At 45.6% G+C, this 27,088-nt stretch overlaps 1 protein-coding gene across 2 annotated transcripts in view; it reads left to right on the forward strand.

The window, feature by feature from the left end:
* The window catches only part of KIAA1328 (KIAA1328 ortholog), a 258,629-nt gene that overhangs the window by 11,656 nt on the left and 219,885 nt on the right, over window positions 1-27,088 (forward strand). For both annotated transcript variants that reach the window (XM_066618101.1, XM_066618102.1), the window contains exons 2-5: window positions 5,169-5,204; window positions 7,468-7,607; window positions 11,019-11,113; window positions 21,676-21,791. In XM_066618101.1, the coding sequence (XP_066474198.1) occupies window positions 5,169-5,204; window positions 7,468-7,607; window positions 11,019-11,113; window positions 21,676-21,791 (387 nt within the window). The remainder of the gene's footprint in view (window positions 1-5,168; window positions 5,205-7,467; window positions 7,608-11,018; window positions 11,114-21,675; window positions 21,792-27,088) is intronic.

The following is a 27,088-nucleotide window of genomic DNA, read 5'->3' on the forward strand; positions in this document are numbered from 1 at the left end:
TGCCGCTTCCCTGCAGGATGAGGGCTCATTGAAGTGAAAGGGACTAGTTGCTAGTACTTAAGGAAATACATGATGCCCATATAGTGCTTTTTGAGTGTGAAAAAACTCGACTGAGCAAAAAATTTTTGTGAGTGTGGTTTCATATTGTCTTGATGCTTTCTTTACAACAACCTTGTAAGAAAAGTGATAAAATAATAGCATCCTCATGTTACCCCTGGGGACCTGAGACTGAGAGGCAGTGACCTGCTTAGTGAATTTGAAGCAGAGAGGTCTGGATTTGCAGCTCTTTCTTTTCTCTACAACACCATACCAGCTGTCCTTCATGGTGGTCCTTGATGACTTTAGTGGGAGTTCTCAGAGGGGGTGGTCTCGTTCAGAGGTATAACTTCTCTCGGTGAAGTTAGTTATTTGGATAAAATGTGTTGCGTTGTGTCTCCTGTATACATGTCCAGTGGAGGAATCAGCAGCACGTCCTAGAGAAACGAGTTCAACAAATCAAGATAGGGACCCTTAAGGTGCAGGTTCTGCATTTTTAATGGTTTTTGCTCTTTATAGGATTAGATAGTTCAGACACCTGACAAATGAAGCGGCTGTTGGTTGGTACCAGCAAGAGCTGGGAGATGCCCAGATCAAACTCTTCATTCAGCCATTAATCACCATATGGCCTTGAATGAGCCACAGTGTCCCAGCCTTAGCATCTTTTGTAATGAAGATAATGGTGCTGAGCTAACTTATGAGGTTGTCATAAGATGCACGAGAGGATGTTTGTGAAGTATTTGGAGCACTTATAGAAAGCATCATATAAATAAAGTACTGTTGCTGTTTGAAACCTCATGCCTCAATAAATTAGACTTTCATGGACTGCAGATCTCAGTCATCTTCTCTAGGAGGAGATTTAAAAAAAACAACTGTAAGCAGGATATCAAGGATTGGTGGCTTATAAGCGGCACAGCTAGGTCAGGGGCGTAGAATATATGGCTCAACCAGAGTGAGATCAGGAAAGCCTGGAGGAAGCAGGCAGCCTTTAAATTGAATTCAGACTATGCATACATAACAGTGACTGTACTGAATAAAAGTGAAACCCTGCTGGATCGGATCCAGGGTCCATCTAGTCCAGCTTCCTATATCTCACAATGGCCCACCTGATGCCTCTGGCATCTGGTATTCAGCAGTAGGTCACCTCTAAAACTCAGTTGAATATAGGCATTATGGCCTGTAACCTGCAACTGACTTTCTCCATGAGTCTGACCAATCTGCATTTAAAGGCAGCTAGGCCAGGCGCTATCACCACATCCTTTGACAAGGAGTTCCATAGATTAATGTTGCACTGGGTAAATATCTTCTTTTGTCTGCTCTGACTCTCATGCCAGTCAATTTTATTTGATGATCCCTGACTCTAGTGTTTCGTGAGAGGGAAAAGAACATCCCTCTATCCATCCCATGCATAATTCTATACATCTCAGTTATGTTCCCAGCTCAATCATGCCCCCCGTGCCTTCTTTCTAGGCTGAAGAGCCCCAAATGTAGCCTTTCCTTGTAAGGGAGGATCCTGAGCCTAGTAATCATTCTGATTGTTCTTTTCTGCACCTTTGCCAGTTTCACTATATCCTTTTTGAGATGTGGTGACCAGAACTGAACACAATACTCCAGATGTGGTCTAACTATCGATTGGTATAGTTGCATTATAATATTGGCTGTTTTAGTCTCAGTTCCTTTTTTAATGATCCTGAGTATGGCATTGACCTTCTTGACAACCACCACGCAATGGGTTGAGTATTCCACTGGGTCTACCACCACTCCAAGATCTCCTGATCTATCTCAGACAGCTTAGAACCCATCCACGTATATGTGAAATTTTGGTTTCTTGCCCCAATCTGCAGGAATTATCTGCTTTGGTTCTACGTGGTGTTCGTCCTGTGGTGCTTTCTACTTTGCAGATTTTGGTTATCTGAAATATTTGTATCTTGCATGTCGCTTCTCAATCGGGAAACACTCCAGGTGACACTTGTTCTAAAAGTGTTCTAATAAAACCATCAAAGAGCAAGGACCCAGAAACTAAAAGAGGCGAAACTATGAACGGAACATCAGAGCAGGGAAGAATAGAGCAGCCAAATGACAGCAGAGGAGATTAAACTGTGAACCCACCACATCCCCCTGCCCTGAAAATAAGTCACCACTGGAATGCAGCCAGAACGTGGGAACCACCCTTTTTTTTAAAGGCAGGCAAGGAGCTGCTGTGGAAGAGAACATAAGAACAGCCCCACTGGATCAGGCCATAGGCCCATCTAGTCCAGCTTCCTGTATCTCACAGCAGCCCACCAAATGCCCCAGGGAGCACACCAGATAACAAGAGACCTCATCCTGGTGCCCTCCCTTGCATCTGGCATTCTGACATAACCCATTTCTAAAATCAGGAGGTTGCGCATACACATCATGGCTTGTACCCCATAATGGATTTTTCCTCCAGAAACTTGTCCAATCCCCTTTTAAAGGCGTCTAGGCTAGACGCCATCACCACATCCTGTGGCAAGGAGTTCCACAGACCGACCACACGCTGAGTAAAGAAATATTTTCTTTTGTCTGTCCTAACCCGCCCAACACTCAATTTTAGTGGATGTCTCCTGGTTCTGGTATTATGTGAGAGTGTAAAGAGCATCTCCCTATCCACTCTGTCCATCCCCTGCATAATTTTGTATGTCTCAATCATGTCCCCCCTCAGGCGTCTCTTTTCTAGGCTGAAGAGGCCCAAACGCCGTAGCCTTTCCTCATAAGGAAGGTGCCCCAGCCCCGTAATCAACTTAGTCGCTCTCTTTTGCACCTTTTCCATTTCCACTATGTCTTTTTGAGATGCGGCGACCAGAACTGGACACAATACTCCAGGTTTGGCCTTACCATCGATTTGTACAACGGCATTATAATACTAGCCGTTTTGTTCTCAATACCCTTCCTAATGATCCCAAGCATAGAATTGGCCTTCTTCACTGCCGCCGCACATTGGGTCGACACTTTCATCCACCACCACCCCAAGATCTCTCTCCTGATCTGTCACAGACAGCTCAGAACCCATCAGCCTATATGTAAAGTTTTGATTTTTTTGCCCCAATGTGCATGACTTTACACTTTCTGACATTGAAGCGCATCTGCCATTTTGCTGCCCATTCTGCCAGTCTGGAGAGATCCTTCTGGAGCTCTTCACAATCACTTCTGGTCTTCACCACTCGGAAAAGTTTGGTGTCATCCGCAAACTTTGCAACCTCACTGCTCACCCCTGTCTCCAGGTCATTTATGAAGAGGTTGAAAAGCACCGGTGCCAGGCACACCGCTTTTCACCTCTCTCCATTGTGAAAATTGCCCATTGACACCCACTCTCTGCTTCCTGGCCTCCAACCAGTTCTCAATCCACGAGAGGACCTGTCCTCTAATTCCCTGACTGTGGAGTTTTTTCAGTAGCCTTTGGTGAGGGACCGTGTCAAACGCCTTCTGAAAGTCCAGATATATAATGTTCACGGGTTCTCCCGCATCCACATGCCTGTTGACCTTTTCAAAGAATTCTATAAGGTTTATGAGGCAAGACTTACCCTTACAGAAGCCATGCTGACTCTCCCTCAGCAAGACCTGTTCGTCTATGTGTTTTGAGATCCTATCTTTGATGAGGCATTCCACCATCTTACCCGGTATGGATGTTAGGCTGACCGGCCTATAGTTTCCCGGGTCCCCCCTCTTTCCCTTTTTAAAAATAGGCATGACATTTGCTATCCTCCAATCTTCTGGCACCATGGCCATTTTGAGGGACAAGTTGCATACCTTAGTCAAGAGGTCTGCAACTTCATTCTTCAATTCCTTAATAACTCTTGGGTGGATGCCATCAGGGCCCGGTGACTTATTGATCTTTAATTTATCAATGAGGTCTGAAACATCTTCTCTTTTAACCTCTATCTGACTTAACTCCTCGGTCAGGAGGGGCCGTTCGGGCAGCGGTATCTGCCCGAGGTCTTCTGCCGTGAAGACAGATGCAAAGAACTCATTTAATTTCTCTGCCATCTCTAAGTCTCCTTTTATCTCCCCTTTCCCTCCCTCACCATCCAGAGGGCCAACCGCTTCTCTGGCGGGTTTCCTGCTTCTAACATATTTGAAGAAGCTTTTATTATTCCCCTTAATGTTGCTGGCCATGCGTTCCTCATAGTCTCGCTTGGCCTCCAGTATCACCTTCTTACATTTCTTTTGCCACAGTTTATGTTAAAAGGCCTTTTTAGTCTTGCTAAGTTCTGTTTTTGAAGTCAGAAGGCTCCTAGTGGTGACTTTATCCTTAGGGCAACCTTGCAGAGCCAACCATGTGCAGTTCCCTCCTTAGAATTTTGGGGTAGACAGGCAGACAAGGCTCCATCTGATACATCCTGACAGAGAAGGAGGCGCTGTTGCTTTGACGGAGCAAATGTGCATCCTACTGTTTGGCCTGTGGATCTGAGGCCTCTTGTCATTAGTCCTGGAAGCTGGCAGCACCTTGGCTGTGCTATGCTGGGAGGCACCTAGCACCATGAACATGAGTACACATGCGTGTTCTCTGCATGCGTTCAGTAAGAGCTGTCAGGCAATGAGCTGCGGGCATAGGCCATCAGCAGGGACAACCAAGGCTGTTTTGGTCGCAAACTTTGGCTAGAAGCCAACTTGAAATGGGTCAAGATAATCACTTTCATCCAGGAATTCCTGCATGTGGGTCAGCATTACCTGCTTGGAAGTCTTGAGACTGTCCTGTAATTGTCCAGCCTGTTGGAATTCAGGGAGGGTTTTTTTTTAAAGAGTGCAAACAGGATTGTACCATGACTTATCCAAGAGACAAATTTATCACTTTTTTGCTCATTAAGCCAGTCATACCCTCCTAACTCTAATCAGCTAAAGTGGGCAAGAGTGAAGTGCACATGTGGGTGACCTCTCATTCCCAACCATCCTGCCTGCATCCTCAGGTTGTACAAGGGGAGACGAATCCAAGCAACAGGCAGCCGCAGAGAATGTATTCTCAAACCCAGTGAGATTCCGAATCACCTTCCTGCCAAATGGAAGCAGTTTTTCCCCCAAATCATATCTAAAGATTCCCCCAAATCATATATATCAGTTTCTGAAGCATACAAATATTTTCCCTCTTGCTTTCCTTGAATGAAAATCACATTCAGTTTCCGATGAAGACCAGCCACCTGTATTTGTTCCAGGTATGAACTCTGAATAGTTGCAAAATGTAACTGGTCTACAGCATGATATGTGGATAGTGGACTTGGAACTTGTTCAGATCTCAACACATGGGTTCTGCATTGGCACACTGTGGGGCTTCAGCCATCCCCTCTAGCAACAGGTCAAAATGGAATAGGTGGGCAGTGGTTCTTAAAATTTGTGCTGCTGTGATCCACTCTGTCCTCACTGGGTTGCGACCCAAAGCTCATGCTGCAAAGCATTACTGGGAGCCACCAGTGGCTGCATCCGTGTTGTACCCAACCTGAGACCCACTTCATTGGCCTCCATGGCCCACAGAATGCTTTGTGTTTGTAAACCGGAAGTTGTTTCTGATTGCTTCCCCAAGGCGTTCTGGGGCCCACAGAGGCCAATGGAGTGGATCATGGCTCAGTGTGACCCAGAAGTAGCCTCCCATGGCTTCCGGTAATGCTTTGCACCACGACCCATGGTTTGGGAAATGCTGCTCTAGAGTGTTTTACTCAGAGATAGATTTGGCTGGAATGAGACTAGTGAACTTCATATTGTAGAAGAAATGGACACAGAAGAGAGCTAAATTGTCGTTGCACCTGGCTTTGTATGATATACTGAATAACCTCAAAGTTGATTAGTAAAAAGCATAAAAGTTTAGTATACAAAACTGTTGACCTTGTTATTGGAAAGAGAAGTGTTAAAAAGTGGCAGACAGCTGACGTGACTGGAGTGTGTTGTTGTGGCCTTTGCAGAACTTCTCAGTCAAGGCCTTGGGCTTCAGTCCAATGGGAATAGCAAGTCCAAGATGCAGGATCAGTAAGGCACAGGGCAGGATTTCCTGAGGCTAGAAGCCTCTGCACACTTTTTCTGGGAGGAAGCCCACTGGACTCAGGGGGACTAGCTTCTGAGTGACGTGTAATATTATTATTATTATTAACAACTTTATTTTTACCCCGCCTTTCTCCCCGAAGGGACTCAAGGCGGTTTACAACAGATTAAAAACATAATTTAAAAACAAGTAAAAACATATTAACACATCATAAAAAACAGCAGTCAGAAATAAAAAATAGGTAAAAAGAGCATAGAGCAGCAGTAAGTCATAAAAGAACCAGGCCTGTAAAAAATATTAAAAGATGTTAAAAAGATGTTAAAAAGGCCGAGAACTCAGAAGGCTTGTTTAAACAGAAGGGTCTTCAGGCCTCGCCGAAAGGTCTCAAGAGAGGGAGCCATTCTTAAGTCAAGGGGAAGGGAGTTCCATAGCATTGGTGCCACTACTGAGAAGGCCCTATTTTTTGCAGCTGCCCCACGTACCTCCCTAGGCGGCGGCACTTGTAAAAAGGCCTTCTCTGATGACTTAAGAGGACGAGCCGGATTGTACGGGAGCAGGCGATCTCTAAGATACCCTGGCCCAGAGCAGTATAGGGCTTTAAAGGTCAATACCAGCACCTTGAATTGGGCCCGGAAACTAATGGGCAGCCAATGCAGCCGCTGGAGAAGCGGACTGACAGAGTCGAACCGCCTACCTCCAGTGACCACACGGGCCGCTGCATTCTGCACTAGTTGCAGTTTCTGAACTGTCTTCAAGGGCAGCCCCACATAGAGCGCGTTACAGTAATCTAATCTCGATGTCACCGAGGCATGGATCACCGTGGCCAGGTCTGCACGATCCAAGTACAGCCGCAGCTGGCACACCAGCCGAAGCTGAGCGAAGGCCCCCCTAGCCACAGCCGCCACCTGGGAATCCAGGAGTAGCTGCAAGTCCAGGTGGACCCCCAAGCTGTGGACCTGCTCCTTCAGAGGGAGTGCAACCCCATTCAGCGCAAGCCGATAGTCCAGCACCTGCATTGAGGATTTCCGAACCAGGAGAGCCTCTGTCTTATCCGGATTTAATTTCAGCTTGTTAGCCCCCATCCAGATCCTCACTGCCTCCAGACAGCGCTCCAGGCCCTCAACCGCCACCCTGGAGTCTGGAGAAAAGGAGAGATAGAGCTGGGTGTCATCGGCATATTGATGGCACCCCACTCCAAAGCCCCGGATGACCTCTCCCAGCGGTTTCATGTAGATGTTAAATAGCATGGAGGACAGAATTGAGCCCTGTGGCACCCTGCATCTCAAGACATGGATTGTAGGATTGTAGGATTGTGCAAGACATCCGACTGCTTGGGTTGTGCTGCTGAAAGTTTTTTGGTCTGACTTTCAATTCCTCTGTTCCGAGGGACCTTCGGGGAGGAGCGTTGTGAGAAGATTTCCTGATGTTGTTTGTTCAATCTCTAGGAGTGTCCACAGAGAGAATTTTTCGAGCAAGACATCTGCTGAAGGGGCGGAAAACAGAAGTGAAGGTGGAGGCTCCTGTGGCTACTGCTTCTGTCCCAATGGATGCCCCTCGGAGCACAGCAGAAGTGGCTGGGCAGCAGGTCAGTATGGCATTGCATGTCAAACATACGGTCATCTGAACCAATGAGTTGTGGCAAGCCTCTGTGATGCCTGTTCCCCTTTTTGGTGCAGGAGAGTGAAAGCTTTCACGTCTGATGAAATCAGTTTCCCATTACACCTGAATTTGGATGTTGTGGTTTAGTCTAGTTAGGTAACAGACTTGCTATTTTGATTTATTATTTTATTTTTTGAAGGTGGTTGTTAGCCCCTTTCTAAGGTTTTTTGTCTGAAAGTCAAGAAATAAATATTTTAACAGAGTTGAAATATACCCAGTTTCTTGAGTTTGTTAATAATGGGGAAGGTGGGGCATAGGCAATAGTGAGTACAAATGTTTTCTCGTTCTCCTCCAAAGGAAGGGAGCAGGAGTGTACGAACCTGAGGCTTTCTGTGGCTCCTTTGTGGGTTAGATCAGCGGTTCCCAAACTGAATTGTGACCCACCAATGGGATGTGAGCTGATTTTTGGTGGGTCATGGCCAGTGGCAACTGTGGCATCGCAAGGCCTTCTGGGGCACTACCCAGAAGCTGCAGGCGACAAAGTGCTAAAAATAAAGTTGTGCTGTTATAAATAAAGTTGCAGGTTGGTGCTGGCCAGTTCCAGCAGTGGTTCTACAAGGCTTTTTGGGGTGCTATCCAGAAACTGTAAGGTAGTCTGGAGAGCTACCTGGCTGCTGTGACCCATGAAGTAGGTTGCAGTGCTAAGAAGATTGGGAACCACTGTGTGGAGGTTAGGCTGCCTTTGATGCATGTTGCTGGTCTGCCTGTCCTTTACTGTATCCACATGTGCAGTTGGAGCAGCACCCCACAGTGCCTTGCGACAGATCTTCTGGAATAAGTGGCTCTGCCAACAAGGCTTTGCCAGGCTGATGCGAGCCAAGTAGCTGTCCAGCTCCAACAGCTTGTTGTTTTTCATGGTGGTGAAAAGCTGTTTCTTCTGTTTGGTGCCTGTGCAGGGTATCTAGCACTAGAGGCCTCCAGAGAGCACCAGTGGTGTCCGTGTCATCTTTGACTCGGGGCAGATACCTCTCTCAGTGCTCCCGTCAAATGCAGCGGGAGTGTGTGTATGTGTGGCGCCCGCATCTGCTGTGAATGCATGAAATGAGCAGTTGTCTTTGAAATGACTCATGTCTTTGAAAAGCACAGGAAAAGTTTTTAACAGATATAACCTGCAGCTATTAACTTGAAGTGCTTTGAGTGAAAAGCTAGTTTAAATTAAACACAAATCACAAGGTTTGAATGGAGGTCTCTAGTGCCTGGGGTTGCATGAAACATCACTCACCACACACGTTGATTGCTGCTATCCATTTCAACTCTGTTTAAAATAATAATTTTTTTAGCTTTTGAAGACTTCTTTGAAAGGAGCAGCTGAACCCAGAAGGGCCTGTTTCTTGGTAGTATCTAGCCACAGCTTCCAGCTTGTTCGTAGGGAGGCATGTGTGGTGCTTACAAGAGATGCATGGTTTCCCACCACAAGAAGGAGTCTTGAAAGGCTGCAGGGTTGCCCAGGAGTAGGAGAATGAAGACTTTCTGTTCTCTCTTGAAGAATAAACCACAGTTCTGGGTGGGGAACTACAATTAATTAAAGTTGGCAGTAGCCAGGAAATCAAACCATGCTTCAGTATCCCTAGGTTGTTTTAAATCTGAATAGTATAAGAACCATGAGAACATAAGAAGAATCCTGCTGCATCAGGCCAAAGGCCCATCTCGTCCAACTTCCTGTACCTCACAGTGGCCTACCAAATGCCCCAAGGAGCACACAAGACAACAGGCACAAACTGCATCCCAGTGCCCTCCCCTGCATCTGACAATTGGAGGCAGCCTACCTCTAAAACCAGGAGCTTGCACATACCTACTATGACTTGGAACTTCTGTGGTTGGTCAATGTCAGGCAGCAGTGTAGGACCCTAGATAGATACCTCCTTAAGTCTGTAGGCAGCGCAAACTAGTCTCTTCATGGTCCCTGTATTAGTGTGAAACCAGAGCATAATTATTGCTCAGTTTGCAAACTGGAATTGCAGGGATAAGGGACACAAGCAGTGCGGGAGAGGCTAGAGTGACTTGAGAGAAGAATGGAGGATTGCAAAAAACAGCCTTTGCAGGGGGAGGAAAAATGGCTTGGTGACAGAACACTTGATTTGCATGCAGGAGGCCCCTGGCAGCAGTTCAGAGTAGCCCTGGGAATGGGCTGCCTTTGAAAATCCAGTCAGTGGAGATAGCACTGGATGGACCAGTCAGGCTGTCTCAGTATACGTGTTCAAAGGTGGGTGTAGGGCAGAGTGCAAGGGATGGGAGAGTGACCATGCAGGCCCAGCACATCTTTGAAACTACCCTGTGCCAGAATCACTTTTCTGGGCAGACACCTTGGATTTTTTCTAGCTCAGGTTGTAAAATATGGTGGGGTGAGTGTGGATGGCTATAAATTGGATGCTTCTTGTACGAGTGTTTCCCCAGTTGCTAAGCCAGTTTTTCGTTCAGGAGCTAGACTTCAATTAGACCTCGGTTTAATTTTGTGGAGTTCAGTCATAGTGACCTACCTTTATAATTTCTAGTTCATTCTTGTAGGCTTTCCTGCGTTACTGCATTATTCCACTTTTGGTTCAGTGGAGAAAGTTGCTGTAAGCAGGGTGAAATTGAGAATTATATAGAAGAATCCCAGCTGGCATTCCAAGGTTCACATCCTATTAACTGTGACAGGTTAAGGCTTAGCTAGTGTAGGTATGCAGAAAGCTGGAGTGAACTGTGCATTTATGTGCAATGAAGTGCCCTCTGGTGGCCAGAACAAGTAATATTAGCTAGTTCTTGCAGCAAGTAAGACAGTGACCAAACCAACAGTGGTATAGAACAGAGGTACTTTTTTCAGTCACTTTTTGTTTGCACTTGTGACATGACAAATATTCGATAGGCGGTGATATGGCAGGCATGTATAGCATCAGGCCCAATTGACTGTGAATTTCCAGTGATGACTGTCCATTTGATGATACTTAACTTCTGTACATGCGTTGAATGGATCTCTCGTACGCTGGTGCTCTCTAAAAAGTTAGTGCCAGGGGCAGCAAGACCTCAGTCTTGGACAGAGGACAAATACACTGCAGACCAATAAAAATGGACCACTTAATACCTTTTCTAGAAGGCCCTTGACATGTCGTAGGTGCTCAAGCTTGTTCTTCCAGTTGGATCTTATATTTAGAAGTACTGTACAGATTAATAATGACTTTTCCAGCACCCAACTTAGGAAATTATCCTATTGGTTGATTCTTTATTATTATTTTTAGTTCTTAACTCATCTGGGGGCTGAAAATGCCGCCTTTGTTGCTTGAAATACTTCAGTTGCAGATTCTAAAACACTTGTTCCATGTTAATGATTGCTTTTTAAAATGTTGATTTTAATTTTCAGATGCCTGACAAAGGAGAAATAAAGAGTGCTTCTTTAAAGGATTTATGTCCCGAAGATAAGAGGCGCATTGCAAACTTAATTAAGGAGCTTGCAAGGTGAGGAAAAATGCTGCCTAATAATGTATTGGCTTTAGGTTGCAACTCCATTCAGTTACTCCGTTATGCAGTTTAAGTATTCATATTGTCCTTACTCTTGCTGGCACAGGTATTATTAGAAAGGTCACAAAGTAGTTATGTCTGCCTCACTCCCTTGGAAGAGGCTGCAGATGGTTTCTTGTGCACATGCATCCTGTGTTGCTAGAGCCTTGCTCCCCATTGCCACACTCTCACTGCCTGCATGCTCACCACAGTGAGTGAATGTGGTGAATGAACTGCTGCCATCTAGTGAGCAAGTTGACTGTCAGTTGGCATGAGCTCACAGACCTGAGTGGTGCAGCCTGGCATCAAGGCACACACTGTCTTTGGCAAGGGGGCATAGCACCAATGAGGGAAAATAAAAAGAAAGTCAGGAAAATCACCACAGCCAGCAAGCCCTGACCCCCCTCTACTGATGTACCAGCAGCAATCTCTCCACTCCACTCTCCTGTTAAACTCTCATGTCAAACTCTCTTGTTTTCTGTTAGCTTAAGGCCCAATCCTATCCAACTTTCCAATGCCAGTGCAGCCGCAATGCAGCCCTGAGGAAAGGGAACAAACATTCCCTTACTTGGAGGAGGTGTCCATGACTGCTCCCTCTACTGCAGGATGCAGCACATGCCCTGTTGGCACAGCTGCACCAGTGCTGGAAAATTGGAGAGGATTTGGCCCTTATTCTCTTTGCAAGCTCCATTTGTACACCCACAGCTGTGGATGTGGCTCCTGAAAGGGCCTGTCCTGAGTGAAGCTGGAGCAGACTCTTCCCAGTTGAGGAATGTGGCTCCATCCCTAAGGTGAGCAGTGAGACATGAAGTGTCAGCAGCAAGCTCTGCCTATTTTGCACTGTGTGCCCGACAGAAGGATGGAGGAAAAAAAATCTGACCCAATATGACCAGTGTCTCTGGGTTGTTTCTGATGCACAGGGGAGTTATTTAATACATCTCCTTCCCTCCACCCCCTGCCTTGATGCACTTAATATACTGCTCCCAGATGAATAGCTAAGCAGCATGGATTGATTAAATTAAGGTGATTTAAATCATGGAGAAAAAAGACCAGTTGATTTACATCACTTTCCCTGTTCTGAAATATCTCCTGAACAAGCATGTATACTAAACTGTTGCTACAACGAAAAACACATTGACTTGCCCTTAATAGAGCTTTGATCCAACATAGGTGCAGAATCCCAACACTTTGGCAATAGGACCCATGTGCAGTTCAGAATTATATCTGCTCAGAGATCAGAGACAGATCTCAGTTTGGTTTCCTCTGTATGCGTGTGAGGATACGAAGCAAGGTGTGCCTACAGCCCCATGCACATTTATTTCGAAACAAGCCCTCTTAATGAAGTGGGGCCTACTTCTAAATTAACATGCACAGGTTCAGGCTGAAGGTATCCAGAACTTTTATTCTGCAAGGGTTTGGTAGTTCCTGGGTAAAAGAGTGTATCTGCAGAAGAGGAAAGGAAAATGTCCGTGCAGTCTGGAGTCTGGTCCTATTCTGAAGCATTACGAAACTTAGATATGTGTCTGTGATAAAAATCCCCTATTTTGGACCCATTTTTCCAGATACAGTAAAAGTTGCATTTTCTGGCACTCCCAGGGATTGAGGGTCATCCATTAGGAGTAGAATTGCAACGTCTCTGAGTTGGTTCATGTTCTGCTACTGTTTGGTTTTAGAGAAATCCTTGCCTTACTCTGGACCTTGGGAGAAGCGCTTTTCCAAGGTGGACCCTTTCTGGCTGGGCTCCCAAACTTCAAATGTTGGCAGTGAGTGAACTGCCAGTTCACCCCACTATTCCACTAAGCTTCAGTGGAGCAGGGGCTGCATGCTTTACGTGAATCACTAGGACCTCTGCCCAGTAAGTGCTCTGCTTCCCTCACACATCCTAATTCAAACATTTCACTACCGTTTCATCGTCATTCTTCCTTGAACAAGGATATTCATGGAGTCTTACAGAGCTCATTGAGCAATGGTAGTTTGACTCCTTGTCCTTTGGAACTATGTCTCGGAGAAAGAGGTAGTTGGTGCTGGTGGAACAGTGGGAACAGGCTCTTCTGTTGCTGCTGTGATCATCTTGCCAGGCCTGTGGTGGCCACCTAAACAGCCCCCTGCCCTGGATGAGTGTTACGGGGCACTTATTCCAGATACCATAAACTGTTAGTGTCCTGAAAGGAGCGGAGACTTCTCTTCACCTGGACAGAGGGTTATGACCTGCTTCTGAGAGAACTAAAAATTAAAGAACATCCATTCAATTCATATTAGATTTTTAAAGTGGCTTAGTTTTGAAAAGAGACACCAACCGACATTCTTTTTTAAAATTCAGAAATATAATGGATTTTTAAAAAACCTGTGGATTTTATCTGTTGTAAAGCAGAGCATGAATGCTTTGGAAAACCATTTCCTTTTTAAGCCCTGGTGCTGTGATTCCACCTCACCCCAGTTCCACGCAGCTCAATATTTCTACCTGACATTGCTTGGAAGAAAAATAGAAAGTTGCAGCAACATTAATTTTGAGAAGTAAAATCACCATAATGCTCTTATACTTGGTTCTGTTTTCATTTTTGAACCAAATCATATTTTAATGGACATAATTAAAAGACCTCTTTGGTGTAATAGAGGAATTAAGTGTTAGTTTCTTTCACCTCATTCAGTTTTTTAAAACTTGCCGTAATTTTCTTCTCCATTTGGAAAAATAAAAGGGCTTGGTTCTGCGTTTTTTGTTTGTTTTAAATAAAACAGTGATGGCGCATTCCCTCAGAAGTCCTAGTAGCAAAATAGGAGACAAATTTCTTATTCCAGGTGGCGCCTCTTTCACGGCTTGTAACCTGGGCAGAGATTTCTTGACCACTGTTTGTCCTGGGCTTATGCCTGGGTTGTTCACAGGTCACATGCCAGTTCCATTCAGACAAAGAAATGACTCTAATCAAATATCACTAGTGAGTTTTTAAAAAAATAAAATAATGTAAGTAAGATGAAATAATTTTAGTGGCTTTTATCTGTGCTATTTGGTATTTTAAGCGTATTACTGCAGGGATTTTACGGTGCTGTCTTTGACTGTCTTATGTTTTTGTATTTAAAAACATGTGGACTGTTCCCAAAAAGTGGGAAATAACTACTCTCATGCTATACCTATCCATGTAACTAACTTCTTTTTGGCCAAATGCACCGTCAGGAACCCAAAGAAGTGATATGGCATACCTACCTGACCTTGTTTCTGATTGGAGGATAGCAAATGTCACTCCGATCTTTAAAAAGGGAAGGAGAGGGGACCTGGGAAATTATAGGCTAGTTAGCCTAACGTCTGTTCCGGGTAAAATGGTGGAATGCATCATCAAAGACAAAATCTTAAAGCACATAGACGAAAAAGCCTTGCTGAGGGAGAATCAGCATGGCTTCCATAAGGGTAAGTCTTACCTCACGACCCTTTTAGAATTCTTTGAAAAGGTCAACAGGCATGTGAATGCAGGAGAACCTATGGACATTATATATCTGGACTTTCAGAAGGCGTTTGACATGGTGCCTCACCAAAGGCTGCTGAGAAAACTCCACAGTCAGGGAATTAGAGGGCCGGTCCTCTCCTGGATTAGGAACTGGTTGACGTCCAGGAAACAAAGAGTGGGTGTCAATGGGCAGTTTTCCCAATGGAGGGGGGTGAAAAGCAGTGTGCCCCAAGGATCTGTCCTGGGACTGGTGCTTTTCAACCTGTTCATAAACGACCTGGAGGCAGGGCGAAGCAGCTAGGTGGCCAAGTTTGCAGACGACACCAAACTTTTCTGAGTGGTGAAGACCAGAAGTGATTGTGAGGAGCTCCAGAAGGATCTCTCCAAACTGGGAGACTGGGCTGCAAAATGGCAGATGCGTTTCAATGTCAGTAAGTGTAAGATCATGCACATTGGGGCAAAGAATCAAAACTTTAGATATAGGCTAATGCAGTGGTTCTCACCCTTTTTAGCCCGGGACCCATTTCTGAGAATGATAATCTGTCTGGGGCCCACTGGAATTGATGTCATAGCCAGAAATGACATCAAACAGGAAGTGACCGCACTGTGATGTCAGAGCCGGAAGTGATGTCATCATGCAGGAAGTTCTTGCCTAGGAACTCAAACTGTAAATGACAAGAGACAGTATTCCAGCTCTGAAGCTTCTTCCAATTCTCCCTGCTCTCACTACCATTGCTATCAAGCAAAAAATAAAACAACATCTGGAAGAAAATATTTGTGTATTTATCTACTACTGTTTTTATTTCTGTCTTTATTTACAAAATCTCAAGCTACTTCTTGTATTGCGCTTGAAACTAACAAACATTGATGTGGCTATTGATACGGTGCCCAGCACTAGCCAGAAACAAGCGCACCCAACTCATGCACCTCAATACAAGAAGTAGCTTGAGATTTTGTAAATAAAGGAAACAAAAACAGTAGTATCCCCCTCAGAAGGAAGATAAGCAGGGACGCTTCCCCTCCCCTCCCCTCCCCCAAGCCTAAGCACGTCTACTCAGAATTGACTCCCATTATTGGCAATGGGGCTTACTCCCAGGTAAGAGTAGTCAGAATTGCAGCCTAAGAAAGAAGCAAGAGGAGGGGAAGGGTGCACATCAGAGAAGTGGCTGGGGGAGCAGCACTCTCCCTGGGTGCTTCCCCCCACATGCCAGGCTTGCCCTCCCTCCTGCCCCCCCCTCCTGGCTGCTCTCTTGGCAACCAGGCAACCAGGGATCCCCCTTTACCCCAGCAAAGATATAAAGAGAGGACATGCTAGCCAGGGCAGGAAAGGAAAGGATTGTGTCTTCCAGGCGATTTCAGAAAGGGGGAGAGGTTGTGATGCAGAGGACGAGAACGGCAGTGGGGTGGCGGCAGCAGCGATGCTGCTTTCAAAGCAGGCTCACAAGAGGGGAGATTGCGCCGGTCTGCCTCTACTCACCCAAGCCCTGTGTTCAGGTCTCCACCTACACTCTCCAGCCCAGTCCAGCTGCAGGGGGGAGCTGCTCTGTCTTGCAGCCCATCCCTTTAAGGCAGCCAAGCTTGAGAAGCCTGGCTGGCTCGTCCACGTCTCTCCCGGCCCTTCTTTGCCTGCAATTCAAGCCTGCACTCTGTGATTGGCCCCCCTGAGGGAAGCCTCCAAGTGCAGAGGGAGGTCCAGCTGGAAGGCAGCAGCACGTTTTCTGGGGAAAAGCGGCATGCTGCTTTCTTTGCACATGTGCAAGCCGCTCTTAGTTACACCTCAATGCCGGGAAGCTTAAAATGGCAACGCCCAGGCTTTGCCCACTTCCAAAATGGCGCCGCCTAGGTCTTTTGCCATCTTCCAACATGGCTGCCGCCAGCTTCTCGCATCCCACAAGAAATCAGATCACGACCCGCCAAGTGGGTCCCGACCCACAGTTTGAGTACCACTGGGCTAATGGGTTCTGAGCTGTCTGAGACAGGAGAGATACCTTGGGGTGCTGGTGGACAGCTCGATGAAAGTGTTGACCCAATGTGCGGCGGCAGTGAAGGGGGCTAATTCCATGCTTGGGGTCATTAGGAAAGGCATAAAACAGCTAATATTGTAATGCCGTTGTACAAATCAATGGTAAGGCCACACCTGGAGTATTGTGTCCAGTTCTGGTTGCCACATCTCAAAAAGGATATAGTGGAGATGGAAAAGGTGCACTAAGATGATTACTGGGCTGGGGCACCTTCCTTAGGAGGAAAGGCTACAGTGTTTGGGCCTCTTCAGTCTAGAAAAGAGGCGCCTGAGGGGGGGCATGATTGAGAGATACAAAATTATGCAGGGGATGGACAGAGTGGATAGAGAGATGCTCTTTTCCCTCTCAAAAAACACCAGAACCAGGGGACATCCACGAAAGTTGAGTGTTGGGAGAGTTAGGACAGACAGAAGAAAATATTTCTTTACCCAGTGTGTAATTAGTTTGTGGAACTCTTTGTCACAGGAAGTAGTGATGGCATCTGGCCTGGATGCCTTTAAGAGGGGATTGGACAAATTTCTGAAGGAGAAGTTCATTACGGATTCCAAGTCATAGCAGGTCTGTGCAAGCTCTTGGTTTTAGAGGCAGGCTGCCTCTGATTACCAGATGCAGGGGAGGGCACCAGTACGCAGATTGTGTCTGTTGTCTTGAGTGCTCCCTGGGGCATTTGGAGGGCCACTGTGAGATACAGGAAGCTGGACTAGATGGACCTTTGGCCTGATCCAGCAGGGCTCTTCTTATGTTCTTATGTATGGCTGCTGTTTGGGTAGAAGCTGTTTGGGTAGTGTGCAGTCTCTTGATCAACAAGCACCCAGAGCCACAGATGGCCAATACTCTGGATGCGTGTTGCGGACATGTATCTCTCTCACAAGTGTTTGTGGTCATCCTAGGCCGACTGCAAGATATGCTGGCACATTCCTGTTCATAATGTCTGAGGCTGCTGTTTGTGGCTAAAAACCACCCACTGAAGAGAAACTGCCCCCTTGCATAGGATTTTGTGTAATAGCTTTGAACCCTGAATTTTATTGCAGTGTGCTGCAAAGTGAATAAACATTCTGGGAGAGCAACCAGGTCTGCTCCTCTTTCTAAGAACAGGAGAATTGCCTTTTTAGGTCAGACCCCGGGAATTATCTAGTCCTGCAGTCTCTCTTCTAATGGTGGTCAGCTAGAATGCTGGACTAGGTGGGTCCTTGTTAGAATCCTGCAAAGCAATTCTTATGTTCTTGGAAATGATCTTATCATCCATGTTAAATCCATACAGGAACTATTGCTATTACCTCTGAAGTGCTTTGCCTAGCGAGTCTCAAGAGGTGGGGATAAATCTGCAACTGACCAATCACTTTCTACCCATTTCTATGTGTGCTGTTCCTTTTGAGCGAGGGTGTCCAAAGTTTTTGGCAGGAGGGCCACATCATTTCTTTGACACTGTATTGGGGGCCAGGAAAAAAAAGTATTAATTTACATTTAAAATTTGAGTACATTTACATAAGTATACATAAATGAATATATTAAAGACGAACTTATATGAATGAATGAATGGTCTTGCAATAGCTCAAGGCCTATAAAAGGCCTTGTACAAAGCAAGGCTGGCCTCTCCTTTGGTGCCGCTACTGCATCACAGACGTGAAACAGCAAGCAGTGGAGGAAGTCCTCATCCCGCAGCTCACACGAGAGGTCAAACTATCGCTCCCACGCTGAGAGCAGTGTGTCGGACCAGTGCGGGTTCCAACAAATCTCTGGAGGGCCAGAGGCTCATTGGAGATTGGGGGCTTCCTGAGGGCCACATTGAGAGGCCTTGAGGCCCATGTGGCCCCAGGGCCGGGGTTTGGGCACCCCTGCTTTTGAGAAATAAGGCTGGTTCATCAGCTCTGGATTAGCTCATGATTGGGGCTGCACTGTCTTGTCCTTTAGTTATCTCTCTGCGTGAAGATTCAAGCTGAGAATCTTTGTACATCTCAAATCTGTGTCCATACAGAAGACTTTTGAGGCTGTGTCATGATAGAGGATGTGGACTTTCACTGGTGAAAACATGATGATTTCTATCTTCTTCTCCCCCCATTCCCCCCCCCCCATGCAGCTTCTGTTTTGCTAATTGGCTTTTTCTCTTAGCAAGAGACTTTTCCTCTTTCTCTTTCAAATCTTTAATTAAGAGGTTTTTGTTTCAATGCTGGTGCAGAGTTGGGAGGTGATTCACTGTTAATGAGCTGAAATGAATATAATCTTTTGTCTAGTCCTGTTCAGGCATTCAGGAGGGTGGAGGAATCTAGTTCCTTTTTGGAAGGCTTTTACAGGACCTTTAGGTGCTACTCTGGAAAAATAAAGCTTGCCAACTAGCTGCAAAGGCCTTTGGACACTTGGGTGCAGTTTTGGGCCTGTCATATTCTGTAAATGATACAGGAGGAGAAAATGCTTTCCACATGCACTGCCTCCGACGCATTCTCGGTATCACCTGGCAGGACAGAGTTCCAAACAACACAGTCCTGGAACGTGCTGGAATCCCCAGCATGTATGCACTGCTGAAACAGAGACGCCTGCGTTGGCTCGGTCATGTCGTGAGAATGGATGATGGCCGGATCCCAAAGGATCTCATCTATGGAGAACTTGTGCAAGGAAAGCGCCCTACAGGTAGACCACAGCTGCGATACAAGGACATCTGCAAGAGGGATCTGAAGGCCTTAGGAGTGGACCTCAACAGGTGGGAAACCCTGGCCTCTGAGCGGCCCGCTTGGAGGCAGGCTGTGCAGCATGGCCTTTCTCAGTTTGAAGAGACACTTGGCCAACAGTCTGAGGCAAAGAGGCAAAGAAGGAAGGCCCATAACCAGGGAGACAGAGCAGGGACAGACTGCACTTGCTCCTGGTGTGGAAAGGATTGTCACTCCCGAATTGGCCTTTTCAGCCACACTAGACGCTGTTCCAGAACCACCATTCAGAGCGCGATACCATAGTCTTTTGAGACTGAAGGTTGCCAACATGATACAGGAGGAGAGATGGTGGCTGGGGTATGAAACCCTGGAACTGTATTTGCAGCATTGAAGATGCATTATGAAGCCAACTTTGGCAACAGACAGTTCCCATGTCAAAAGTGTTGGGTTTGGAGAACAGGTTTGGCTGAAGTTTGGTTGTCTGAGCAGCTGACTTGGGGGCCTTGAGCATGTTCCTCTCTGAGTCTTTACCTACTTAATTTGTCATGCAGATAATTGAGTATGGTACATCACATTTGTAGACTGAGAAGTGCCATCATCCTAACAAATGACATGTAGGTCAATCTGTGGGTTGAATACAGGCCGAGGCCAAAAGATGGAGGTGGGAAGAAAGAAGTTGAGCACAGAAACTGAGTCAAAGTTTTTGTTTAGCCTGCAGTGGTTTCCTTCCACACAGACCCAGAAATCATTTCTGGCATCTCTGCCATGAGACACAAAGCACTAAAGTACACAGTAATCTCCACCAGGTCTTGAATAGGCCTTGACATAAATCCGACATAATCTGACAAAGCACCTGTATCCATTTTCTCTGCCTCTTCTTTGGTCACCTGAGAGTAATTGTATCTTCTGAGGCTCATCTTCTTTGCTAAAGCTGCCTCTCTCCCCCTCCCCACGCACTCTCACTCTCCAGCTCTGTGAAACATCAACCCGAAATTGCTTGGTTGTATCATGAGCTGGAGAAATAGGGGTGTGCATCTATGTACTGGAGGAAAGGGGGTAATTGCCAGTGTTGGGGGCAGTGGCTGTACCCTATCGAAGACTGTTGCGTGTGGTACTTCAGTTTAGGAATGGAGTGTTCAGGGTCTCAGAACTGACTGTCAGCAGCTGCCCCACACAGTCATTATAGAACCTCATTACGCAAAACTGATACTTGAATTTGTTTGCTGTCCTCTTTCTTCTGCATCCCTTGTTTTTTTGTATCATTTCTTTTGGAAATTGTATGTTGTATTAAGTTGTAAACCGTCCTGGGTGCTTTTGCAGAGAAACGATGTAGAAAGTATAGGACATAAATAAAACAGTCAACTTAAAATATATATAGGTGTGTGCCACTTAACCACGGGGATACGTTCTACTATCCCTGTTGTTATATGATTAAGTTGTTAAGTCAACATTCCACCCAATCTAGTGCCTCTGATGTGTAAACAGACACTCCCTGCCAGACACTTGCTGGCTGCATAGGCTACTGGAGATAGACTGCCTCTTTTTTGCGTTAAGAGCCTCTGTTGTGTAAACAGACACTGCTGCAGGCCATGGGAGACTTGATTTCCTCATTAATAATCTCTTTGTTGTGCTTTGACCACCGTCATATATGTGATCCGTTGTTTTGCGGTGCAAACCTGTATTGCTGGAATATTCCATTTTGGTCTGAAGGTGGGGCTCAGATGTTCTTTCACTTTTTAAAAAAGTATCCTACTATATACAAAAATAGTAGGTTACAAAGAAGTCTGGCCTAGAACTGCCTCCCTAATGGTCTAGTTTAGTTAATGTAGGGAGTATCTTGTGGGGTGGGTGGAGGACCTTCAAGCAGCTGATTTCCCACCTGCAGCCTGAAACGGTACAGTCCAGCAGCAGAGATCTTTATTTGGAAAGATTTTGATATGCAAACCAGCTTAGGGACCTATGGCAAGCCTCAGGAAAACAGCTGCTCTCCAGGAAGTGTGCTGCTGGATAGCACCAGTTGACCATCATGTCACTTGGGCTTCTGCTTGTGAATTTCAGTTCTCAAGTTTGGACCCAGAAGACTTAGCTTCTCCTACCCCTGCCATCGGCTCACTGTTTTAGCCTGGAACAAGTTGTATTCTCTGTCCCTTCGCTTGCTTTTGGTAATGGGGGCCTATTTCATCTGGTGGCTGGTGAAATTGACACACTTTTTAAAAAAAATTGTGTTCTATCACTGTTCAAGTTAAAAGTGCTGCGCAAAATGAATAGTGGGAGCAGCAGGTACATCCGGAGAGCCTTCCAAGTGATTGGGGGAGGATGGGGTTGCCCTGCTGACTGAGGCTGGCCCTGATCAGAGGCCTTTTTCTTGTGTCCATGCATCGTATTTGTTTGATAGCATGTTTGTTCTTTCATCCTTTCAGGGTGAGTGAGGAAAAAGAGGTGACAGAGGAGCGGCTGAAAACTGAGCAGGAGTCGTTTGAGAAGAAGATCAGACAACTTGAGGAACAGAATGAACTCATCATCAAAGAAAGGGAAGATATCCTTTTTATTAAAGAAGCTGTGTGTATGTGGGGGGGGGGGGGGGCTGCAAGAAAGTAACACACAGAGCTTGCTGCCTGGAACAAAAAGTAAACCAGAGAGAAATAATTGTCCTAATTTATAGCTGGGCATAAATCTCCATGTGCTGCCATTCAGAAGCAATCGGAGGTGACTTGCCAGCATATGCTTCTGGCTCATTTGAGCTTGAAACTGCCACCCAGCTGTTCTCAGGATGTTGCTTTGCCATGAAATAGATATTTGTCAACTTAAAAACAGCAGCATGGAATTTGTGTGTTTGTAAAATGTGGACTGCTCCCTCCCTCCTCTTGCGCTTAATCTTATTCCAGCAGCTTCGTCAGAGGGCTAATGTGGCCTTGAACTTCAGCTTGCAGAGAGGTGCCACAGAGACAATTTCTTGTCACACAAACACCTTCAAGATCCTCAAATCTGTAACCAGAATGAATGACACAATGCTAATACTTACATTGCCATATTTCTGATTGCAGAATGGATTTTTGTGCGGAACAGGCAATGCTGGGCACCATCCCATGAGGATCTGTTGGTGCTAAGGTAAAATATTTGCCTTGATTCAGGTCCCCCCCCCCTTAGAGAGAGACTTGTGTTACTGGGATCAGAATGAATGTTGTGAAGTAATCCCCTGACTATATCTGTTCTGGTTCCAAGAGTGAAGTCTGCCTCTGCAACTTTTTAGACTCAGAAGTTGTAGGAGGGCAACTAGGACATGAACAAAAGACCCCTGAGCTGGAGCTTGGAAACCAGTGGTGCTTCTGGTAATCTGACTGCAGGGCAAAATACTTTTACTTGTAGTTCTCACAGAATGCAGGAAAACCAACAAATAACCAAACAAAATGATAGTTGGCATTTTAAAGTGTGTTTTCTCATCTTTTATTGCCATGTTAGCCTCTTTGAGAAGAAGAAAAATGGTACGTTCCTACCTCTTTGGTAGAAAAATAGTACATCAATAAATCAGAACAAGACCAGAACAAAACAGAAGAGTGCTTGGATCTGGCAAATGGTGCATTGCAAGGTTAATTTGATGTGATGTGCCTCTCCTTTCTATGATCCTACAATTGATAGAACGGGACAGTATCTTGCAAGCACTTGGTGGGAGCGATGTTGAAATGGATGGAGTGTTTGTCTTACATTGAGATACTCAGAATATGTTATTTTCTTTTAAGCCTCACCCCGAGGTAGGAGGTTTGGGCTGAGTGGCACAGAATAAAAGAGCTAGAGATCTGTGGTGGATAGTGGGCTTTGATCAGGTGGGGTTCAGATGCCTGGGTTATCATCATGTTCTGGTTGGATCAGACACTGACACACACGCACAGAAGTTGTTCCTGTGAGTTCATTTTTTGACAGTGCTAGGCCAGGAAAACCAAATGGCTGGATCATGGAACAGACACTGTTAATTTGGGGATTGCAAAATGTTTTCTCTGTCTTCTGCTTACAGTGATGCTATGAATGTAGGTCTTGTTGGGTTTGCTGCTGCTGAAGGATGGAGAGGATTGCTAGGAGGAGAGCAGTAAGCAAAGCTGAACTTGGACTGGGAGACTTTCCCTAGACATCCTTCAGGTGCTCACTTTCCCCACTGTTGTTCGGGCCCAGTTGTGCACAGTAGAAGCCTAAGAAATATCCTGCAGAAAACCAGGGATACCTCCTCCCTGTCTCAGAATACCTTCTGGCAGAGTATGGGAAGCCAGTGGGGCCAACTGCACTGCCTGTCCTGGGGTTGTCAGCATGTGCCAGGAGCCAGAGGGGGCTGCAGCACCCCCCATTTCTTGGACGAAGCATTCCCTGAGATCCTGCATAAGCCTGTATTGTGCATCCAACTGTGAATAGCTTTGGAAATGCTATACCTAAGATGGTCTCTGTGCCCCCTCCCCACCTGGCAGGTCAGGAAAGTCCAGGTACTGCCTTCTTTTTGTTGGGAAACAAAAGAAAACCTAGGTCCGTACTTTAATTTGAATTAAACAGCTGCTCTTCTAAGGTTTTTCATTTGAATTGGAAATGGTCGTTCTCACAATTGGCTGCTTCATTTAAACACATTCATGGGTCCAAAATCTCCCATAAAAGAGAGAGATGGAGCTGTTTGAAGAGCTTGCCATGGAGCAGGAAGCGACAGGGACATGTCCCCAGCTGCCCCCTTGCAGTATCCCAGAACGTGCTGTGCAGGAAACCTCTTACAGGTCCTGAGCTTTAATGCTCTGAGAACAGAGTGTTCAACATTGTGCCTCTTTGCTGTGTTGGATGCCTGGCGCTTGTTTTAGTAGCTCAAGGCTGAGTTTTGCATATACTTATGGATTTGAGGTGGGATTCACACTCTGGGGGGAATTCTTTCTCCTTCAGTGCATGTCTGCTTTGCGTATCTTCCGTTAATGCTAATGAGTGCTCCTGAGCTATCGAGAAGGAAATATATCCCTTTGGGTTTTTGTTGTTACCTTTATTGGTGAGGGACTATTGAAGCATAAATACTACTTTCAGAAGAAGTCTGGCAAAGATGGCAGAAGGTTAATACATGCAATTTTACACCACATAAAACTCTATAAAAACTTGAAACATAAAACAAGAACATAATTTAAAACAATATAATTTTAACTATGCGAACACTTATCCATCATACATGAATGATTCAAAATGTTTCACATACCTCTGATCAGTTAATTTCAGATCTCTTGAAGACTGCTCAGTAGCCAAGGAACTGTATAAATGACTTCTAAAACTGGAATATAAATGCTGCTGCTTGACAAAGAATGGGATCTGCCATAGTCTTCTTTTGGAAGGAATTTCTTAGGGATGTGCTCAAAACAAATATGGGATGCCCAGTGTACCTGCTAACTGGGTAAGATGCACTTTTTGAAGTGATGCTGAGTTTGTTTGCATTAAAAATAACAATGTTTCTATACTTTTTGGCTGCTAACTGGAAAATTTGATTATGATTTGGCCTTGTCCAAGGTACAGTAATGTTGGAAGAAAACTTGGCTGGGCAGATCAGTAACAGGCTAGATGGCGAGAGTTCCGGGCACCACATCTGAAGAAGGCCATTCGACAAGCTGGAATGGATTTAGAGCAGGGTTTCTTAACCAGGAGTATCCATACCCCTTGGGGATACTTGAACCAAATTATGGGGGTGTGACTTGAGATCTGAACAATAAAAAAACAAACAAAAAACACCCTGTTAGATTAGAAGATTATCAACTATCACCATTATCAATTTGGATTGAGGTGTTCCGTTCCATATGTAAAGTAAAACCAAGCTATTGGCATCTTTTGAAGTCATACTGGCTCCTAATAAGACTGGTGATGGTGATTATTTTAACAGTCTGGCAAAGGGGTTCTGGAGGCATACCGGGCAATCCACTGGGGGTCTGTAATCGTGAAAAGGTTAATAACTCCTGGTTTAGTGGATGGCAACAGAGATGTTGAAGAGTCTGGAAGCAAAAGTCCTGTTGAAAGAGCTTGTTATGGAGAAGAGAGGATTAATGGGAAATATGATAGTCATCCTCAGGTACCTGAAAAGCTGTGGCACCAAAGAAGGGGTGGACTTGCTCATTGTTGTTCCTGAGGGCAGGACTAGAACCAATGGATTGAAACTATAGGGAAGTGGGTTTAGGCTAGACCTGAGGAAGAATTTCCTAGCTGTACAAGCTGTACAGCACTGAATCTGTCTGGACTGGATTGCGCAGTTGTGAATCCCCCTTGCTGGAGATTTTCAAGGAGAGCATGGAGGGCCATCTGTCAGGGATGCTGCATTAGTTGCCTATGTTGAGCAGGGACTGGGCTTGAATCATGGTTTCTCAACCCTTTCTTTGCTCATAGTCCCATTCTGAGCCTCTTTTCATCATACATCTGGCAGTTAACTTTGGGTAGCCCCCTCAGAAACGTACTATGGCCCCAATGTTCTGTTTTTTCCCATGTGGCCTCCTAGAAGCATGGCATGGCCCTGTGGGAGCCGTGTGGCCCTTTGTTGAGGACCACTGGACTAGACAACTTCCACGATTCTTCCAGCTTCAGCATTCTATGATTCTCTATGTAAAGAAGGGAGCTAGTTGATCAGAGTCCCCTGTATAATTGCCAGGTGGGATTGAGTCCTGTGGCAGCAGAGGAGCTTGCCAGAAAGACTTGCTGATCCCCAGTGTGCTGTGTGATGGCAGCAAGCAGTGCCAATAACTATGTCTTGATATTCTATGTGATAATAAATCAGAGGAGGCTTTATTGCACAATACCTGCATTTATGCAAGAGGTATATAATTGGAGAGAAGCATTCATTTTCCCCCAGAATCCATCAAGAAGGTAAGTGAAGAGGCACTTCAGAAGCCAAGTTCTGATGTGGAGAACAGCCACCATTTTTCCACTGACAACAGAGAGGTTGTGGGGGGTCAGACTGTGAAGCAGATCAGCTTTAATCAAGACAGCGAGCAACAGTGTTTGTACCCTGCAGTGGTTGTACTGTGATGTTCCTATTTCTAAGTAATTTCCTTAAGAGGAACTGCTCTTGCCCCACCTTGTTGAGATAACAAATAAAAATCTTTGAGCAGAAAAGATTCAGAAGCCTAGCTGATTTCTGTCGCTTGAAATACCTGCAAGTGCTTCTAGTTATAAGAGTGATGTGGCTTCCCTGTTGGTGCTCTGTAGGCACGAAACCTGGAGTCTGATGGAAAGGCATAGACTACGAAACCTGGAGTCTGATGGAAAGGCATAGACTACTTTCACAAGAGACACAACACTGTTTTTTGGTGTACTTTCTGTGGCTGCCTGGAGATGTAGCAACCTGCACTGAGCTGGGTGTCTGTTTATAAAATATGCCTATTGGTTTTCCAGTCGAGATGCTCAGTGATGAATTGTAAGGTATAAAAATAAAGAGTCAGGCAGAATCCACCAAGACAAAGATCTTTAACAGAAAACAGCAACACTACTCCAAACAAGTCCCTGTCCTTAAGCATGCAAAGAGGTTTGTCATTCTTAAATACCCTTTACAACATAATGGATCTTGTCCTCAGGAGGGGCTTGAGGCTCCATAGCCAGTTGGCGTGTCTCTGGGATTGGAACCCTCTGGCAGCTTTGGGGGGTGGGGTGGGGTGAGCATTTTGCTCAGCACACACTCTAACCTCACTGCCACAAGGGGGAGCTTCAGAAGCCAGGCCTAATACACAATAGTGTACTCATGATCGATTTCAGTGTTTCCTATAGTGCTGAAGATGTGATAGAGTTTAGTTTGCTGAAGTCATAGTGCTTAAAGGTAACCTTACCAAAATGTTACAATCTTTTGTCCATTTC

The sequence above is a fragment of the Tiliqua scincoides genome, chromosome 2 (genome assembly GCF_035046505.1).
Source record: "Tiliqua scincoides isolate rTilSci1 chromosome 2, rTilSci1.hap2, whole genome shotgun sequence".
Taxonomy (NCBI): Eukaryota; Metazoa; Chordata; class Lepidosauria; order Squamata; family Scincidae; genus Tiliqua; species Tiliqua scincoides.